The sequence below is a fragment of the Sardina pilchardus genome, chromosome 13 (assembly GCF_963854185.1).
Source record: "Sardina pilchardus chromosome 13, fSarPil1.1, whole genome shotgun sequence".
NCBI lineage: Eukaryota > Metazoa > Chordata > Actinopteri > Clupeiformes > Clupeidae > Sardina > Sardina pilchardus.
In genome coordinates this window covers 19,291,794-19,313,002 of record NC_085006.1, presented here as the reverse complement: position 1 = coordinate 19,313,002, position 21,209 = coordinate 19,291,794, and the positions used below count along the sequence as shown (strand labels likewise).

Below are 21,209 nucleotides of genomic sequence, written 5' to 3'. Positions count from 1 at the left end.
ATTTTCCTCCTCTCTCGTGACAGGAAGAAAAACATTGACAGGAGAGCACAAGAGCTCTGGTGCAACAGTCTTCCCCCTATTGGTCGGAGAGCCACATTACCATTATTAAAGTTTTCTTGAGAATCGGCTGTATCAGCCTGGTAAACTACTTCGATGTTCTTTCCCTCGTATTGTCTTGTAAAGATGCTCTTTAATTTTGTGTGGTCACATATAAAACGCATAGTATGGTACAAGGAGGTTCAAATGTCACATAGTAGGCCTACTATGCTTCTATTTTCATGCTGCACAACCTTAACATGTTAACAGACTAAATCTGCTTAAACTAGCAACTCTCAATGACACACCCCTTAGGACAGCAGTTTTCTCAGTCACTTTGAATAATCATTTGCACAGCAGTTAGTGCATTTCTCAAAACAATTAGGGAAAACTGCACCGCATAGTGGATACAATGCAAAAGTGTGTATCTTGCTCAAAATGCTTAGATTATGCCTCAAAAGCAAATATTTTATGCCAATGAAACAGTCAGTGCAATCAAAATGACAAGTCATGATGCCATTGTGTATGCCAAGATAGTCAAACTGTTTTGCTATCAATGACAGTTTACTCTGAAACTGTTTTCCAATGAACAATGTGTAAGGCACTAATTACTGTAGCCTAAACACTTGAAAGTTATACATGATTGTGTGTGGAGATGGTTGATTGCAAGGCAGTGGATGGATTTAAATGTTTTTACTGTTGACAGACATTTTGACAATAAAGAAAACAAAGGCATTTACAGCATTGTGCAAAGGAAAAAAAATAGATGTACCCCTTTGTGTATGTAATGACTCTGTGTGTGTGTGTGTGTGTGTGTGTGTGTGTGTGTGTGTCTGTTTGGCTGTGTGTTTTTGTGTGTGTGTGTGTGTGTGTGTGTCTGCGTGTGGCATGTCATGTGCTTGTAAGAGTTTAGAAATAGCTGAAATAACCCAGTGGTACAAGTCTTTTTTCTTACTATCCTTGAGAAAACATTATATACTGGTAGGCCTATAGCTGGCATTGTGGTTAGCAGGGTTTGGAATATAGATGACACTGAGTAACTACACAGTGAGTGTGCATTAATCATTATGGGGGGTAAACTGTGAGGTTCTGAACTTGGAGGGACTTTCAGATGAGACCACGGCTTTGGTGGAATGGTGGTAATAGATCATGCACTCTCTCAGTGACCCTAGGTCCTAGGGGTATAATGGTTGGCCAATATTTATTGCACTTAGAGTGCTTAATAACTCAAGTCCATTGTATGATTGTATGTATGTAATATTCTTACAAGTGCAGCAATATTAATCAGAATGCCCTCAAGTGTCCAGCTCTGTGGGCTACACTACACTGTGGCGGAGAAGGTTTTATTTACGCATATTTTAAGGGAAAAGAAAACAAGTTGGTTAGGATGCCGCTAGGAGTTCAACATTTCAGCTCGCTGCAATATCCTCCCACTCCGACAGATGGCGACAAAAAAAAGACTTAATTCTTCTTCTATTCCGTCCTCTTCATTTGGAGATCAGCAGTTGTATCCTGCCATCTATAGGCTAGGAGTAGGTTGTAGGAGGCATTAATAATCAGGTTCTGATGAAGCAGAGCTCATACGTGATTTTCTTTGCCAATACATGCTGAACACAAGTAACAATACAGACCAATTTTATTAGTCCGATCCAATTATATGTCTTCACTGACGCGGTGGATTTAGATTGACTGCAAGTGGCTGACATCAGGTTCAACAAGCCTCCAGGCCAGTAAGTGGCGGTGATGGGGCCACTCTGGTTATTTTCCGTGTGAAAAAAAATAACAATAGAACAAGAATTAGAGGAAGCTGCGATCATCATTGTGCGCCTTTTCGAATCGCACAAAGCGGGACTTTCATCCAAAAGAAAAAGTGTTATTTTTGCAACGTGTAGGTTTTTAAATTGACATTCCTTCATTTACAATGATCGATATGATTGAGAAGGAAGACACCATTATCAGTGAAGAGGAGGCTGCACAGTATGACCGTCAGATTCGTTTGTGGGGACTGGATGCACAAAAGAGGTCTGAGCACTGGATTTCTGATCTAACTTACATGCTTTTCTATATAATATTGTTGGCTTGTTATGCTAGAGTCACAATGCATCACTCAAAATAATCAGTTTTAGGAGAGCACTGAGGCTTAGGCCTACATTAGTTACTACACTACGTAGTTGGTCAGTCTGATCCTTTCTATTATTATAGCGCATTTCAGTAACGTCCTAATACAGATTTATGGCGATTGCTTTCTGAAGGCAAGACAGAAGTAGAGTATCTATCTTCCACATCTGACATTTTTTTTTAATTATTATATTGATTCCATTTTATTGGCTCTGGAAAATGTAAACAAACGTATACAACCCCTCACACAAACAAAGAAGATGCATGTAAACCTCATCTTAGCAATGTCTCAAATTGACTTGACTGAAAACTACATAATACACACTACTCTCATCATGGCAGTATCCCACCGATTATGGTTGACCATCCCAGATTCCACAGTGCTGAGATCAGAGAGTAGAGTTCACAAGAGGAATTTTGAGCATTTTGTACAGTGCAGCATTTTGCCCAGTCCGTTCTCAAGATAGCTTGTTTTGACACCTGGTACCCTTTTCCCTAGACTGCGTGGATCCCATGTGCTCCTGGTTGGACTTGGGGGTTTGGGTGCTGAAGTGGCAAAGAATCTCATTCTGTCTGGGGTTAAGGGTTTAACCTTACTGGACCATGAACAGGTACATTATGAGTCAAATAAATCAAGTAACCCTCATATTGTGGTGATTAGAAATAAAGCTGTGCTAGATTATTATTATTATTGACCCAGTATGCATTATTCATTACTGAGTGTCATATTATGCTGCAAATGATATACATTCTGGTTATATTAGAAATCTCAAGTATTTCATGTTATGTTGTTCTTTATAACATGAAATATTATCATATATTTATTTTGACTGGTTTGAATTATCTGACAGAACTAATTGAGCTGTACTCTCCTCTGTACAGGTGAACGAGGAGTGTTGTCAGGCCCAGTTCCTGATACCAGTGTCTGCACGTGGCCAGAACCGAGCCCAAGCATCTCTGGAGCGGGCCCAGGCGCTCAACCCCATGGTGGAGGTCAAAGCAGACACACAAAGTGTGGAGTCCAAACCTGACGAGTTCTTCCTGCAGTTTGATGCAGTGAGTGAATTACATCATTGACATGTCATCACTTATTTAGCCTTTCATGTTACGAAGACACAGTTTGGTTGGTTTGAATGAAAAGGTCTACGAGCCAACAGCATGAGTTGTTTAAATGAATCATTGTGGTGAGGTCTTGTCTTATGTGTTCAGAACCAGATTACATGCACATTGATGTAAACCTAATTATGTTGGTACACAGGTTTGTTTAACACGATGCTCATGGAAGCTCATGATGCGGGTGGACCAACTCTGTTCCCAGAAGAACATAAAGATTTTCTGTGGAGATGTCTTCGGTTATCATGGCTATATGTTTTCAAATTTGGGCAAAGAACATAATTATGTTGAGTAAGTATATGTTATGTCAACTGTTATTTGACCAAGTATTTTCCCTAATCATAAGTCATAATTACATCCAATGGTTCTGTTTATTGTTATTCATGCTTTGTATTTTATTGCAATTATTTATGCTATGTTGGTAAAATACAAATGGCTACTTGTATATTCCTTAAGTGACTCTCCTAGTTATTTCTCTTTTTGTGTTGGAGTGCCTTACTTTTGATAGGTATTGTTTTAGAAACCTTGAGTTCAAGGTTTTATATACTCCTATGGCATCTTATGTTTTCACCTTTCTGTGTTGACTCCTAGAGAAAAACCCAAAGTGCGTAAAATCACAGAGGAAGCCTCAGATGGCCCTGAAGCAAAGAAAGCGAAGGTTGACCCCAACGAGACCACCATGATTAAAAAGGTAGGCATCTCTTTAGGCTGAGCTAACAGAATAGCACTCCCTTAATGCATTTCTCAACTCCAGTGGTTAATAACGCTTTTTCATTTCCCTCGTTTGCTGTCCCACTCTCAACAAGACGGCTAGTTTCTGCTCCTTGAAAGAAGCTTTTGAAATTGATTGGACAAGTGATAAAGCTAAAAAGAGCCTCAAGCGCACGCCGAAGGACTACTTCCTCCTGCAAGGTAAGTCTATGCAGTCCAAGCCACAGTAAGACTTCAAGAAATTGAATTGGCTTAGAATTGGCTAAAATGCATTTTATCAAGCCACAATCCCTCTCTATATGACATTTCTTTTGGGCTGATGAGATGAAACTGGAGCTTTTTGGCATCACATCAGCTCTATGTGCACAGATAAAAAATTGAGAAGGCATCTGGGAGCAAAACATATAGCTCCATGTCAGAAATCTCAGTCTTAGTCGTAGGTCACGTACCATCCTCCAAGAGGATATTTATTGACCGTGTCCTCCCTGTCTCATTTGCCTGATGAAGATCATGTGAGATTGAAACCTTGCCTTTTTAGACTTAAATAACGTATGGGTTTGGAGCTCAACAGTATAACCAAAACACATGGCTAAAAGTACCCAAGTTTAAGGAACAAGTAGTGGACTGAACTGACCCTCTATGCGTCCAGACCTGTATCCCATGAAACATCTCTGGAAAAAGTTCAAATCTGTCAGTCTGTGGAAAGCACTATTCAAACTTGAGGGAGTCGGAGTTTGTCTGGGCAATGTGGGTAAGCATACCTGTCGACATATGTAGATTGTTGAAGTCTCATTCCAAGCTAAGCGTTTGTTGGCAGTGCCAGTGATTGCCTGTAAAGGTTGTGCAACACACTATTAAGTAACGGGTGCCATCGTTTCTGTGCATGCCAATATTCTGTTAAATGAAAAATTCTGATGAGCGAAGTCTGATTTGCATTTTATATGGAAAACACAATGATGAAAAAGATGAATGCAGATTACTTTTTCAACAAATGTTCAAGAGAACATTTAGTTATTTTCTTTTGTGTGTGTATGTGTGTGTAAGGGTGTTGGCAAATTTGGCCATGTACTACTTGGACTGTAAGATCACCAACTGTGTGGATTCGGCAGTTATACGCTCAGTCGATTGCGATCAATCTTCAGAATTGACAATGAAAGCGCAGCTGGCCTTGGCATGCACTAGCATGCCCGCATGTGGCCTAATAGTGAGGCCTTGTTTGCCACCCCAAGGCTGTCAGACACTCCCCGCTGCTCTCCCACAATGGCAGTCTTTAGAGGAAGTGCAACTATGTGAGGTTTTTGGCCTTGGGTTGTCTGGTTTGTTTACCTTCCCTTTAACACTCCCCTGTAATGATCTATTTTTCCTGCCTGGAGGAATTTCTGTTGCATTTTATGGGCATTGAAGCACACAAATGCATTGATGTCATTTATACTGAAAAGAACATGATACAGTATGTACAGTAGGCCTCCCAGGCACTGTGGATTATTTACCTAAAAGCAAGTATGCCTCAGATGTGATTCTTGGAGATGCTCAGGATTGAAATAATTTGGAGGCTTTTAATATGTTGCATGTTAAAGTGATATGCTAAATAAGCTGCATGTAAAAGCGAAATACTTGTGTGTGCTTGTCTTTCCTATCTTTATAGCTATTCATAGTTATTAAATACCAGTCAAATCTGTACCAAGACAGTGTGAAATTATTATTTATTTTCAGACATTGTGCTCTGTGATCTTATGAAAATAGTTGTGAGATCACATATCTCAACATCACATAGTTTTAGACAGAGATGCACAATATTGGATTTCTTCCGATATTCGAAATGCGATATTTTCAGACTCATTTTGGGCTAATTGTCCATACTGATATGCATTTTTTAAGTGTCCGTCTTGTACTACTGTAGAATTAGCTTATTGGTATTATTGTGATGGCCTAGTTGTTGCAGATACCCAGCACGCTTCCCTTCATACTTCTCTTAATGTATAATTAAAGAATGAAAAGTAGGAAAATCATTCCAATATGATATGGTGTAAAAATGTTGGACTCCCCTTATTTTAACAGATTTGTATGATTCCTCTGAAACCTTAATATCTAAGCTGTGTGCATGTTGTAGTCTGCTGCTGTATCTGCCAGGAATATCTGCTGAAATAGCTGCTGATCATACAATTCTTAAATTGTAATCTGATGATCTCATGCATCCATAGTTTCAGACAGTAAACAGGAAAATGTTGTGAAAATGAGTGTCCTGCTCTTTGCCTCTGCAACTATATGTCCTCATCCTCTCTCTGCACTGTTGTTCACAGTGCTGTTGAAGTTCCGTTCGGATAAGGGCCGCGACCCCCAGCCAGCCAAGTTCACCGAGGACTCTGAGCGGCTCTTGCAGCTGTGTGAGGACGTGCTGAAGTCCAAGGGTCTCCAGGATGACCTTCTACCACAGGACTTCACCAGGTAATCATCACATTACTGTAAAAATGACAATAGAGCTCCAATAAACTTTTATTTCCCTCAAGGGCAGTGTGTCCCGAAACATCACATGTGGTGAATAAAAAGAAAAGGTTTATTGGAGCCATGGTGCGTGGACTTTTTTGTCATTATGACTGTTGCCTTTTGAGTCCAGCACCTACTTTTTAACATTCAGATGTGCGCACCTTCTACATTATTGAATCATCATATTACTCTCAGATTCCAATGAATCTCTTAGTTATAATGAAAGATAAATCTTAGAGAACAGGGGATGATTTCTAGGACCGTGGGTGTTGAACAGTATTGGCTTGGTTGATGAAAAACAAATAGGAACAGGAATACCCGAGCAATTCAGGTGTTGCAATGCATTTTGGACAGCGTGTTCTTCTGTCAGCTCATTAATGTTTTTTTGGCACAGCTACTGCTTCTCTGAGATGGCGCCGGTCTGTGCTGTGGTTGGAGGAGTGCTCGGCCAAGAAGTTGTTAAGGTGATTTATTGTTTGATATTTGGTTTTTCTTGGGTGCCTTTTAATGGCAGCCCTCCATTATCAACAAAATACTCACTTCTCTAAGATGGTGATGAGGGTGGCTCACTGCGACATGCTCCATAGATGGCTACTTATGGAAGATATGTGAAATTCTTAACTACTGTGCAAGTATGAGTGGATGGATGAACATGAACTTTCTGTGGCCCCCACTAGAGCAAGAGGGCCTCCACAAGAGCAACATGTTTATCATATTGACATACAACTAGGCTCTTTGTGGGCTTAATCTATTTTATTTCAGTTGAATTGTCTTTTAAAATTAAATACATGATTTTTGACATATCTGATAAAAGTGCTGAAACAGAAAAGAAAACATATGTAGTTATATTGGAGTACACTATTTATATAGCATGGTAAGTTCCTGTGCCAGTCCCGAGGCATTTTATGACCATCTAAATATGACTATAATATAATTACAATACTGTACAATTTAACCTGTGTTGCAGATTCTGGCAGAGTATACATATTCAATTGTTTATTCATGTTTACAGGTAGTTGACCAGTGTACTAAGACAAGTAGACAAGTAGAGTTTTTCAATGTTAATCGACACTTATTACAAGTATGCGTTGTGTATATCTACAGGCCTTGTCCCAAAGAGACGCTCCACACCGAAACTTCTTTTTCTTCGATGGTGTCAATGGAAGTGGTGTGGTGGACTATTTCGGTAGGGAGTGACAAAACCCATGAGACGGTTTGGAAGGTGACATGCTTTCCCAAGGCGCCCTCGTGAAACCTACTGTGCTCTCAGCAGGCCAAAATCAGTTATATTGTCATTTGTCATCTTTTCTGTGTAACACTTTCCCCCGTAAGTCTTCACTTTGATAAAGAGAAACCCTTCTGTGCATTTAGTTACAACACCGTAATGTTCTTGTCCATGTTTGATGATGCTCCCATGTATACGAAGTAAGCCATATGACTTCCATTTCTACAAGTTTTTTATGTATTTTTCATTTTCCTCTGCTCAGTTAAACATTTTGAATATGTGCTCTTTGCCATTATAGAAATACAAGATTTGATTACAAAAACATGAACATATGTCTGTCCTTTTTTACTATACTGAATGCCCATACTGTAAAATGTAATGTTAGCGAGAAAATACTGGATATGCACATTAATGTCTAAGGAGGTAGAAATGACTTGACCTGTCTGTTCCTTGATGTTAATTCACGTTTTATTAGCTTATTAACTGGAGGTAGATGGTGTATCTCTGTCACCTCCTGTGACCTCCTATTAAATATATTAGAAACAAGGGAAATTATTAGTATGGTTTGGGTTGAGTTAGGTTATGTTCTATACACCTATTTCAGAATGGATAATGTCATAGACTGAACATTAGCATCCAGCTGTGTGCTTATCATATCCATCTGAGTGGAAGCTAAATGTTAAATACAACCACCTTTTTCAAAAAAGTTAGGACACTGAATCACTGAATTATCACTGAATGTGATCATCCTCAAACTGCAAAAAACAACTAAATATTTAGTTATAATATAAATAATACAACTAAATATTTAGTTGCAGACATATCAAATGTTGAAACTAACCAATTTCACCAGGTCATGAAATTTGAAGCCAGCAACACACGCCTTGAAAAAGTTGGGATGGGACTGGGAGCAACAAAAGGCTGGAAAATGTGTGTAATAGCCTACTAAAGACAAAAACTGGACTAACGTGCTCAACACCTTAATGCAAGTTCAACTGGGTGCTGAATCTTCCTGGGCATGAATGTAAACTTTAAGAATGAAGAATAGCACTCACAGTTATTTTTTTAACTATTTTTTAATCGTCTCATGGATGTTTTCGGGACATCCGTGGGGTAATTAGAAGTGCTGTAAATGCTATCCTTCATTCATGAAGTTTACATTTAGCACGTTTACATTACTAAAGAAAACACAAAGGAACATTTAACAACTCATTAGGTTTTTGACACCATGTTTGTGAATAAAAAAGAGCATCCCAGAGAGGTAGAGTCTCTCAGAAGTAGAGATGGTATTCATCTCAAGTATTCATCACTCTATGAACACCTGTGTGGGTAAAAAATGCAGCAGTATGAATATTGAATAATGCTCCTCAATAGGAAATTGCAAAGTGTTTGGGGATTTCATCATTAAAATGTTCAGAGAATCCAGAGAAATCTTTGAATAATGTCAATTTAGACAGAATTTGTCGTAATTCAATATCCATAGATATGTAATTATTTTGGGAAATCATAGACTGTATCCTCCAGGCAAGGAGAGGGACCATCAATTGTGATGGTATGGCAGTGCATAAGTGTCCTGGGCAGTTTGCACATTAGGAGAGGCACTATGTAGGCCTATGCAGAATAGTACATAGAATACAGGTAAAACATGCTATCATCCAGACATCAAGGGAAGACCTTGAATATGTGGAATATAATGCGATATGCGTTCTGCAATGCACATTTCACCAGTATGCTCCACAGGAGAAGAGGTGTAGACTAATTGGGCTGCCTGCATCATAGAATTAAAAATGATTAAGACCCAGACTATCAAGCAGCTGAAATCCTAGATTAGGAAAGAATGGGATGTATTTCATTAACAAACTAAAAGCACTCAGAGAGCGCAGACCGCCTGTATTGTTCTTCCTAGGTTTTCATACATTTGAACCTAAACTATTCAGATTACATCAAAATCCATCCATTACTTTTTGAGTTATCTTGCCAACAGACAGACAGACAGACAGACAGACAGACCAAACAATAATGAAAACATAACCTCCTTGGCGGAGGTAAAAAGACCCGCAGCTGGTCTCAGTTCCCATACATTTACACAGTTTTTTTTCTGTTTCAGCATTTGACATGTTGTCTTTCTATACTCAATTAAATAGGCCTATCTTTTATAGGGTATTCTTCTATATTATTATTTGCATTATCATCATCATTATCATTATTTTCACTGTTATTAAAACAATCTTTTTTACCCTGAATTTTACCTTGTAAACCACAAGTAGTTGATTTTAAATATTATATTGTTTTGTCAGATATTTCCATATCAGAGGTGTTTGCTTAATATGATTTTTGATTGATTGTGATTTTGATTGACAGTAGCCTTACTGAACCCTGATGACTTCACAAGTTCACAGAACGTGCACGCGCTCATGGGGGTCACGAGAGTGGACAGGGGTGTTTTTTGGAGTTCAAAAAGTTTCCCGGATGTCTGAAACTGCTCCCACAACTCCGACAGCCTCCTTTAATATGGCGGTGAAAAGTGAAAAAACATACGGATGAGAGGTGGCTAGCTAATGTAAATGAAGTTACGGTAACCAGGCTTTTATGGTTCTCTCTGTAACGAAGAAACTTCCAAGAGTTCGGGAAAACGGACATATCGGCGAATGACCAAATAAAATTTAAAGGTAGGACCAGTAAAGTGATGGCTAAAGTGATGGCACAAGCAGGACAACAACTCATTCAGCTATCTTATCGTTGCGTTATTTGTGTGGACTGAGGTGGCTTGAAACTTAGCTAGCATAGCAACGACCAACTTAACTGGCACAGCTAGCTAACATAGCTGGCTAAGTCATCTATCTTGTGACGTTCGGCAAATTAACCATCTGTTAATGCCTACTCAGTAGACACAGATTTATGGTGTTTTAGCGAACTCCATGCTACCAATCTATTTTAACAACTTGTGCTGAGTTTTCAGCTAGATGTCGCATTAAAGTGCTGTCTGAAAGAAGTTAAGCACTTAGCTAAGTAGCTAGCCAGCTAAGTTATAAATTGTTGTAACGTAACGTAATGTTAACATGTAATTTAGAGGGCACGGCCAGTGTCACTTGCTCAAGAATTAGCTGTTGTTGTTGTGATGTTAATGTGCTAACCTCTCAGATATTTCACATATTGTCATGCCGAGTTAATTTAGAGCTCTGTGCCTTGGAATAAGTTAATCTGGTTTGCTAACATCAGCTAGTTAGCTAGCTGCCTACCTCAGTCAAAAGTTGAGGTCCAGTTAGCACAGTTAGGTGCTAACAAGGTCTTTGTGGTTGGACGTGGTTAGCAGGCTTGCTAACATGAACGTTAGGGAAATGAAAACAACTATTATACATGTTATACTAATATTATCGGTCTAATATTTAACGTAGTTCGTCAGTTGAATAATATTTAGAGTGATGTAACACCGATGTCTCTGGTGTTATTTTCCAACAAAGTTTGATTTCCAATTCCAACATAACGTACAGTTTCTGAGTTGATGTTTAACCTGACAGGCAGCTAACCAGCATACATTAGTTTCATATCATTCAAGTAACTTGACGTTAACTTAACTTAACTAAACATAATATAACTGCGTCAGTCTTTATCATACCAGCTTGCTAGTTAACTATGCATGACTAACGTTAACTTGTCAGTGACTGCCTTGTTTGTTTATCCTGTGACTTCAAACATAATGCCATGCTTTTGGTCAAAAACTACTTAGAATGACATCAATAAACAGTACAGCAGTAACCAGTCATATACCGTAAATAATAACAACAATACAATAAATACTAGTAATAGATAAAAAATAAATATAACAGAACAATAACAATGATCGTAAACACATATTGCATAATGTATTTACATATACTTTTAACACTTCTACTATGGTGATTCTTGCTTCAGAGTTGTCCATGTCAATCCAACATTTCAAGATCCTTTATGTTTGAGCCTTTTGATACAGGCTTCTGACCTGATTAGGAAGCTACTCATTGTCATTATCGTGTTGGTTGACTTAGTTGACTGGTTGATAGTTTGGTAGTCTCCTAGGGCCAGATAGGGCTTTGGGACTTGCCTGGTGAGTGTTCACTGTCTGGAAATATCTTGTTAATGAGAATAATTTTCTTGGAAGTACTACAAACATAGAGAATGCTATGTATATACTGGCTTTTTTGACCAGGGAAAACACACACACACACACACACACACACACACACACGGCAACATAATTACACAAAATGGTATACACAATTGCCCAACATGTCCCTCTTAATTGCTGTGATTTATCAAATATTGGTCCAGTTGTATAACGTGCCTTCATCTGCAGTATATTCATCCATCTTCCCTGTATGCACTCTGTTTTATTGTTCTTTGTCTATATTCACACTTCTCTTTTTCCCCTGCTTCATCTTTTCAGATGCATCCAATGAGACTTTATGATTGGAACAGTATAATTCCAGTTCAGTATAATTAACATTTTAGATCATACTGGCAAGAATGTCATTAAAATGTTATCAAACATGGTGCATTAAAAAAAAAAAAAGTTTTTTAATGTTATTTAATGCAACACATTACGTCCCCCATCCAGTGTAGGTGTGATGCCCAGACGCCACCATGTTTAAGAAAAACAAGAAACAGCAGCGAGTCCAAATTTCTGCCCCTTCCAACTTTGAGCACCGCGTGCACACTGACTTCGATGAGCACGAGCAGAAGTTTGTGGGGCTCCCTCGTCAGTGGCAGAGTCTGATCGAGGACACGGCCAAGCGGCCCAAACCCTTGATCGATGCCACGGTCATCACTACAGTCGACCCGCGCAAGGTTAGAGGGAATCTTTTGACCCTGATGTCCTCCGTCTCTTCCGCCGTCTGTCTTCCCTTTTGTTGTTCGTTGCTGTAAGGTCATGTTTACATGTCATATGTTTCCTTTTGAAGAGGACATTTTGCTTTTGGTTTGTATTCTGTGTTCGGTTGTTATTTCTCTATTGAAGCATTGTTTAATGTTTACTCAGAGTTGCATACATGCATTGCTAGGTCCTTCACATCCCCTTATTTATTTATTCATATATAGTCTTGTAGCAGCTAGAGCTGTCTAAGAAAATACGAATAGTTGGCATGCTCTTTCTGGTCAACTGAAATACTTTCAGCACTCAAGAAGCAGAACAGAACGGTTTGATTTTTTCCCCCTCTGTGCTAAGATGTGCCATGTTAGTTCAGAGACTACTGATTCCATGAGGGAGGGGAAATCTCACCCACTTTCTGCCTGTCATTCAGACCATTGTGCGCGGCACGAACATGGGAGTGGACGGCTCCCTCACCTGGCTGCTGGATGAGTTTGAGACCATGTCGATCATACGGTCCAACTCCCTGAGGTACAGCAACCCCGCCATGCAGGCTGGAGACTTTGTCCCAACCCATGGCCATCATGAGAATGGGGAGCAGCCACCTCGATACTACTCGCATGGGGATGGCCACACGGAGGGTTCAGAAAGGTAAGAATACCACACTGGAAAACCATGGAGTGGATGAGTGTGATGAAGGAACTGCCCTGTAACGGCGTCATTCCACTCCTGATGCAATAGAAGCAGAGTGGATATTCTCAGATTAGTTGACCCATTACTTAAAAGATGCCTGCTATCTGGGGATGGTCACACTTGACAGACTGCCCATGATGTTTTTTCCCCCCTCCTCCTTTTGCTGCAACTCATTCAGTGGAGCACAAGCTTATTTCCATACTTTAGGCCTTACTCACACTGCTGGGTAGAGACCACATTGCCGCAGCTATTACGGCTTGTCAGAAATGTTCCAATGCCTAAAATACTTCTGCTCTTGTTTTGTGAAGCAGGAAAACTCTGCAAGTAGTCTGCTTGAGAGCAGTATTTTATGAAGTAGGTCAAGTGTGTAGGTAAACATAGCATTTTGCCTGATGGTCCTTTATCTAAAGAATGCTACCCAGTGATAAGCTAGGGTGGTGAACATTTCAAAGTCAATTTGAGGGTACCGTAGTCATTTGCAATAAAAAGTAATACCCGAATGCCCAAACACTAATACCCAAACATTGAGCAAAAGCATGTTCATGCCAGTGCTGCAGAAGCCTCTGTAGAATCCTACAGTAGCTGGAATCATTTGGCACATTCAACAACCAGAGATTAGATTAGATTAGATTCCACTTTATTGTCATTGTACAGAGTGCAAGTAGTGTGGACACTGCTCTTTGTTCCCTTTGATTGATTGATTGATTGATTGATTGATTGATTGATTGATATTTTATTTTTATTTATTTATTGTGTGTTAAGGACGAGACCTCCACAAAAGCAACCAGCTCCAAATAGTCGTCATTCGCACGAGGAAGGCCGCTCCCACCCACAACCTCGGGGTCAGGAGCCGAGCAAGGAGCGAGCCCCGGGCCAGCATCCACAGCACAGAGACAAAGCACGGACCAAGGAGAGGCCAAGCGAACGAGACCCGGAGGACCAGGTGGTTATGAGGGACGGCGGCGGCGACAGGCGGCCGAAATCCAGCTACACGGACCGGGACGGGGGTCCCCAGTCCTCCAAGGACAAACGGCCGCACTCGGGGCCAAACATTCGTACCCCCAACCTGCCTGTCAGCGACGGGGTGGTAAAGCCAGCACAGCAAACAGGCCGGCCCTTCAATACGTACCCCTGCACGGACAACAATGCTTGGAAAGTCCCCAGTAACCAGGCACACTCACAGGTAATTGCTAGAGAAAAAATGGAGACCCTATTAATTAACCAGTGACCATTGAGAGCATAGTTTGGCGACATCAAATTTCAGAGTCTGTCACCATCAAAACAAGACATTTATCTAGCGCTATTTTAAGGCATAGCAATGACATGAACACAGCATTTCCATGCAATTTTAGTCACTGATTATGTATTACTATGCCATTGAAAAATCATTTTTGGTTGCCCATTATGAGCTAGATCAGCCATATAGCTTTAGTTAGTTTTGTTTACTCCCGGCGTTGTGGTTTAGTCAGCTGTGGTACACTTACCACACGCTTATTCCATTGACCTGTCTGTCAAGTAGTGTGATGTATTGTCACTGTCAATGTCAGCCCCCCCCCCCCCTCCCCATGCCCTTGCAACATGCATTTTGATTTACAGAGACCCATACATAGAGCAGCCTGATTTTTACAATTCTCTTTTGCATACTGTCCCGCTTCAGGACCTGAAACCAGGAAGAACAAAGGAGGCCGCCCCTCACAACGGCCCCTCCAATCCCAGCAGCAGACCTGTGAACAGCGGGGGGAAGCCGCCGGTGCCGAGCCGGCAACGAGGAGAGCCCCAGCAGCAGCAGCAGCAGCAGCAGCACCACCACCACGCCTCGCACCCAGCCCTGGGCCCTGACCACCCCACCGGCAGCGGCCAGTCCCTGCCCCCCGCACCGCAGCAGCCCGCCCCCGCCGCCCCCGCCGCCCCCCCAGCACAGGGCCGCTCGCCGCAACGGGAGCCCCAGCGGGTGACGCACGAGCAGTTCCGCGCGGCGCTGCAGATGGTGGTGGACCCCGGAGACCCGCGCACCTACCTGGACCACTACATCAAGATCGGCGAAGGCTCCACCGGCATCGTCTGCATCGCTACTGTCAAAAGCACTGGGAAGCTGGTCGCCGTCAAAAAGATGGACCTGCGCAAGCAACAACGACGCGAGCTGCTCTTCAACGAGGTACGTGTTTTGTCAGACTGCATGCCATTTACTACCACATTATAAACTTGTTATATGGTGGTGTATTTTTATTTAGCACAGCACAGTGAGATATTCACTGTAGTGTCTCCCAAACTGCACAAATTTGTTCAAAACTGTTGCTATAGTGTAACTATAGGATACTGGTTTCTGATTCTGACAAGGAATGTTAACACAATCCCGATGTTTTCCAAGACTCAAAAGGGCTCGTCCCAAGGAGAAAACGTATTTGTTTAAAACATAAACACACGCTATGCAATTAGGCTACCTTGCTTCCAGTATCGCCAGGCTTCAACTAGTGCTGCTGTCAGCTGTTGGACAGGAGAAGGACCGCATATAACTTGCTGTGGGAGTGCAGTTAGTGCAGAGGCAACAGCCGATATGGACAGCAAACATAGAGATATGTAAATTGGGGCAGATGACAAAAGAACTATTTTCAGAAAACAGATCTCATTTGAATCTGGCATAAAGGCATAGGCACACATCACTACAGTGTGTAGCAGCAGGCCTAATGTAATAGTAACCGTAATATCTGCATAATGTGCTGCCATGAATAGGTATAGAAATACAGTATTTACAGTATTTTGATGATTTTTATTACCTCCGCCAAGGAGGTTATGTTTTCATCGGGGACCGTATGTTTGTTTGTCTGTCTGTCTGTTTGTTTGTCTGTTAGCAAGATAACTCAAAAAGTGATGGATGAATTTCGCAGACATTTTCAGGGAAGGTCAGATATGACCCAAGGAAGAAACGATAAAATTTTGGGAGTGATCCGTAACACCGTCGGGATTCCGGAGCCGTTTATGTGTTTCGCTTAGTGGTGTAATGGCATGGTATGGCCACGTGGTGGCGATCGGAATAGTTTAGGTTAAAATGTATGACAACCTAGGAAGAACATATGCAGGCGGAGGTAACTGCGCTCTTTGAGTGCTTTTCTAGTCTTTTTTTGTAATAGTTATGTTGTGTGTGTGTGTGGTATTAAACAATCTTTATAGTATGTTTAGAAAGTAAACACTGTAATGGAAACACTGCGCTGAATGTGGCAAAACATGTTATGGATCAGAAATCGGCTTTTTAAGACATTTCAGAAACGTCAAGGTTTTTTCCGTGACAGGCATTCACTCTCTCACACAGGTGGTGATCATGCGGGATTATCACCATGAAAACGTGGTGGAGATGTACAACAGTTACTTGGTCGGGGACGAACTCTGGGTCGTCATGGAATTCCTCGAAGGTGGAGCATTAACAGACATCGTCACCCATACAAGGTGAGTTTTGGTAAACATGGCTCACATTATAACCATGCAGTGTGTCTGTTATGGAACTCGATATTATCATAGTAATAAAAATGTATCACCTTTCACGTCATGCAAAAAAAAAAATCAAATACTGTTTGCAACTCAGCGACTGCTGGGGTGTGCAAGACCACAGCTCTTCAGGAAGAATAGAAAAAGTGTTCACCAGATAAGCCTAATGACTTTTGACTCCCTCTCTTCTTCCTGTCACAGGATGAACGAGGAGCAGATAGCCACAGTGTGCCTGTCTGTGCTAAAAGCACTTGCTGTTCTTCACAGCCAGGGCGTCATTCACCGAGATATCAAGAGTGACTCCATCCTACTCACTCAAGACGGAAGGGTATGGTCCCACTGACGCTTTCTTTCCTGTACAAAGTTAACCTGAAGCAGCCTTGCCTGTGTTGTAGACATTCGGTCTTGGCCTCAGCCACATTTGGCCTACTGTCTCAGTTTACTGCATCTGCAATATGAAGGTTTACTCTTTCTTGTGTATGCCACTTGCTTGCATACGTGGCCCTGTGTCTAGCTCCCTGCTTGCAGAGTGGCCTGTCTCAGCTGCATTGTGTTATCTCAAGTCACTCACTTGTTCTTTTTTTCTCTCCCTCTCTTGCAGATAAAGTTGTCAGACTTTGGCTTCTGTGCCCAGGTGTCAAAAGAGGTTAAGCATCGCAAGTCTCTAGTCGGTACTCCATACTGGATGGCACCAGAACTGATCTCCAGACTACCCTATGGACCTGAGGTTCACTCTCACCTTTTGCCTTTTCAGAAACAATATCTGCTTTGTAGTCCCATTATGAAGTTTATCGCACATAACTACTTTGGATTATAGAGAAGTGTAGTATGTTACTACCATATCCAACCTTAGTTGGTCACAATGACAGCCCATAGTGTCTGTTTATGAATGTGAATTTAATGTTGCCATGGTTACGGTTAGATTCCCGGAGCCCTGCCTGATGATGATTATGGCTAGCTGTATTAGCATTATTACTAAGCCCAACACTATTTCAAGTCACCATGACGGTTTCATCATGATGAATGGCAGATTCCATGGCTCTACCTGACAGACCCTCTTGTTAAAAGAACTAGTGCACTTCATTTTAGTTTTGATATCGTATATCATCAGAGTAAGGTAATGTGATGGTATAATAACGTAATGGCTTACTCTTTGTGCAGGTGGACATCTGGTCTCTGGGAGTGATGGTAATTGAGATGGTGGATGGAGAGCCCCCATATTTTAACGAGCCCCCTCTCAAGGCCATGAAGATGATCCGTGACAACCTTCCACCCAAGCTGAAGAACCTCCATAAGGCAAGCTACCTCTCAGCCAGTACCTGTTCACAAAGTGTCTATTAATTTTTATTTTTTTCTTTCTCCTAATTTGAAACGATGTGTGTAAGTAAGGCACAATAGTAAGAACTAACTTTCTTACTAAACTAACTCATGTCTAGTTTGTGATGTGTGAACTCTCCATGTCATGTGCTCTCCCCACCACTAGGTGTCACCAATTCTGAAGGGCTTCTTGGATCGCATGCTGGTGAGGGACCCCACACAGAGAGCCACAGCCATCGAGCTCCTCAAGCACCCCTTCCTGGGCAAAGCAGGTCCGCCTTCCTGCATCGTTCCGCTCATGCGGCAGAACCGCATGAGATGAGGAGTGACGGCCGTCGGGGCCAGCGCCGGGTGGGACTGCACTCCTCTCCCACAGAAACACCCCCGGCTGGCTCACCGGCCCAAAGCAGCGTCATGAAATACTACCGACTTGTCTTTGAAGGCAACTGAAGAGTGACTGAATGAATTGAGTCAACCTCGACTGGACACTAATGCGAACAGATGCGACTGTTACAGGTTTCAAATTGAGCACAGTTTTTTTTGTTTGTTTGTTTCCCTGCTTAAACCGCTTGGGGTTAACATACTAGATCAGCTGGGGATTGCTTAGGGGCCAACTCTGTAGTGTTCTCCAGCAAACTTTTAAAATACTGCGATGCGGAAAATCATCTCTAGTGAAAAATGCTATGAAGCTTTGGACTGGAACTGACATGAAGATATGCAAGGTTGTTGATCTCATTTCTAGCCATTCCTACTGAAGAATTATGATTATTCTTTCTTTTCCTTGATTCCTTGCGTACACTAAACAAACAAGAAAGTAACTACTCCTGTTTATAACACCCGTTATGAACACTAAGAAAGGTTAAACACTGGAGATGTTTATGATTCAGATTGTTTCTTTTCTATTATACATTTTAACTTGTACAGATGTCTATTAATGAGTGTGAATGAGATTATTGAGTCACTGCTGAGGAATAGAAGCTGCATTCCTACCTGTATGTTTGAAACGGCGACCATTCTTTTTATTTTTTATTTTTTTCTTAGTTCTGATGAGCCCTATTTTCTTTCCTTTACCCTATTTGTTCAGTCAACGACAGCTTTTAGAAGCATGTCACTTTGCTAGGAGATGGCTATATTATTGATTGATATCTATTGTGAGACCAGATAGGTAATTATGCTGAAAATGGTTGTATGGGCAAATAGTTGCTAAATCGGAATGGGAGAGTCGGAGTAAGATAACGGACTACATGAAGTATAGCAGATGAGCAGGCTAGTTTTAGTTTTCTAAGGGCTTTTATACATAGAGTTGTGTGAATTTAGCCACCAAGGGTCGGCTGCTGGTACAAGTAAACAGCCCTTGGTTAAATGCGCCAGCACGTGTGATTTTTAACATGCACATGTACGAACACTAACATACTATTTTTAATACTGTCTGATGCCTGGTCTGCTTACACTATGAAAAAAAAAAGAAAGAAAGAAATACATGATTTTGGCAATCAGTTAAAGCTGAAGACAAAATTCTTTAGTTCTGCACTATTTATGTGGATAATTCAGACATAGAGCATCTAGTCTGGTCTCATCATTCTGATATACGGTTATGTATAAACAGAGCAAAAGTATATAGCATATCTGAAAACTGTAGTGCCTGGAATCACTTTTTTGTTGATTAAGCTCCACTCCAGTCTCAGTATATAGGAAAAAATTGTATTGGAGGTTAGAAGTTGTTCAGCTGACAATATAATGCCACTTTGATTTGTAAATGATATTGAAATGTCAATACATTTTAATACAAATATGCTTTTGTGTTGTTTTATAAAGCTTTTCACAAATGACGACTGATAAGCAGCATTTCAGGAATTTGCATCATGATATTGGCATGTAGATTTGTTCTGTCATTGAAGATTTAATTTCTTATCTGCATTTCTTAGCTAATATCAATCAACTATAACCAAATGTGCGTGTGCGTGTGTGTGCTGACAGTAGCCTATTCTGTGACCTCAAGAAACAGAGGTTAAAAATGCTTAAAGATTTCTCTTTTAAGGCCTGACCAAATAGTTTCAGAAGTGCGACAAACATATCTTTATTGGAAATTATAGTTTTAAATACAGTTGTTATTTAGATGGCTTCACTTAAATATATATATTCAGTTCAGAACTCACAGGAGTAATATTCGCTTTATTCATTGTAAACCAAAATGAGGCTACAGGGTACACAAACCATAGGATTGTTGTGTTCTATGCATTCACCAGCAGGTGGTGAAAATGCATTAATGATAAGAGGGTGCAGGTAATTTCTCTATTTGTCCTTCTTTCCCCCTGTCCTAACAACTAACACGCAAACATTTTGTGAAGGAAACGATGAAGGAACGACAGGAGGATGAAAGAATGAAGAAGATATAAGAAATTTGATATCCTACTCACTCGCATGTCACTTTTGAGAGACCTCAGTTACCGATGATGCGGCCCATCACCTCTTAGACTAGAATAAACAGACTATTGTTACAGGCAAATTGCAGAGAACATGCACTCTTGCCGAACCCTAAAAATATATGAACATGATAGTTCCCGAGACATGAAAGAAGTGGGAAGTAACGTTAGGAATCTCTAATTAATGTGATAATTGAACAGTAAGGCTGGACCAATGATTTCAAAGTTAATGCCCGTCATGATGCAAGTGTTGGAAATAAATCCCAATCATGTGTCACTAGACTATTCACTTCATGAATGTGTTTGTATTTTTCCAGGCCGTCTGGGATGTAAGGATGCTTATCTGGCATTGGCAACAAAACACAATACATGGATGAGCCAGGACTTTTTCTGGAAAGACTGGGTAAAAAAAGTTTAATAACTACAGTCATAAAATAATAACTCATAAAAACTCAAAATAACTATTTATTGCCATCTCCAGAGCTTTATTCTGCAACCATGGCAGTGTAATCAAATGCAGGCCTACTATGATCTAAGATTCCTGCGTAAAATGCATTGCTGCTCAGCAGTGAGACCTCATCGATGAGGGATGTGTTGTGGAGCTCTGTAGGTGGTCTGAAGGTGTGACTTTCATTTCACACTTACACTCTTTCATTCTCATATGCTGGCCATTTTCTAATTTGGGCACTTTAGAGATCGGCCTGTATCGCCATCTAGTGGCCAATGTGCTTGTTTGAAGTCTAAAAAAATAAATAAATATAGTACT

The 21,209-nt window shown here is 40.9% G+C and overlaps 2 protein-coding genes across 3 annotated transcripts; both read left to right on the top strand.

Moving 5' to 3' along the window:
- Positions 1–1,823: 1,823 nt before the first annotated feature.
- sae1 (SUMO1 activating enzyme subunit 1) lies at positions 1,824–8,016 on the top strand. Its single transcript, XM_062552324.1, has 9 exons — positions 1,824–2,058; positions 2,654–2,765; positions 3,037–3,210; positions 3,413–3,558; positions 3,859–3,958; positions 4,074–4,179; positions 6,279–6,423; positions 6,857–6,926; positions 7,567–8,016. The coding sequence occupies exons 1-9, from the start codon at positions 1,958–1,960 to the stop codon at positions 7,657–7,659; spliced, it is 1,047 nt and encodes a 348-aa protein (XP_062408308.1). The 5' UTR covers positions 1,824–1,957; the 3' UTR covers positions 7,660–8,016.
- A 2,101-nt stretch (positions 8,017–10,117) lies between these two features.
- pak4 (p21 protein (Cdc42/Rac)-activated kinase 4) lies at positions 10,118–19,917 on the top strand. Of its 2 annotated transcripts, none has more exons than XM_062552410.1 (10): positions 10,118–10,356; positions 12,287–12,511; positions 12,964–13,181; positions 13,986–14,406; positions 14,881–15,378; positions 16,531–16,664; positions 16,905–17,031; positions 17,305–17,430; positions 17,865–17,999; positions 18,187–19,917. In XM_062552410.1, the coding sequence occupies exons 2-10, from the start codon at positions 12,308–12,310 to the stop codon at positions 18,340–18,342; spliced, it is 2,019 nt and encodes a 672-aa protein (XP_062408394.1). In that variant the 5' UTR covers positions 10,118–10,356; positions 12,287–12,307; the 3' UTR covers positions 18,343–19,917. The 2 variants fall into 2 exon arrangements, with proteins under 2 accessions (XP_062408394.1, XP_062408393.1); XM_062552409.1 differs by having other exon boundaries at positions 12,282–12,511.
- Positions 19,918–21,209: the final 1,292 nt, after the last annotated feature.

Bases quoted from the DNA above. Each gene is read 5' to 3' on its own strand.
- sae1 (XM_062552324.1), top strand. From the start codon at position 1,958: ATGATCGATATGATTGAGAAGGAAGACACCATTATCAGTGAAGAGGAG. The intron at 2,059-2,653 runs GTCTGAGCACTG...CCTTTTCCCTAG, and splicing joins GGACTGGATGCACAAAAGAG to ACTGCGTGGATCCCATGTGC. The intron at 3,959-4,073 runs GTAGGCATCTCT...ACTCTCAACAAG, and splicing joins AGACCACCATGATTAAAAAG to ACGGCTAGTTTCTGCTCCTT.
- pak4 (XM_062552410.1), top strand. From the start codon at position 12,308: ATGTTTAAGAAAAACAAGAAACAGCAGCGAGTCCAAATTTCTGCCCCT. The intron at 12,512-12,963 runs GTTAGAGGGAAT...CCTGTCATTCAG, and splicing joins CTACAGTCGACCCGCGCAAG to ACCATTGTGCGCGGCACGAA. The intron at 17,431-17,864 runs GTTCACTCTCAC...CTCTTTGTGCAG, and splicing joins GACTACCCTATGGACCTGAG to GTGGACATCTGGTCTCTGGG.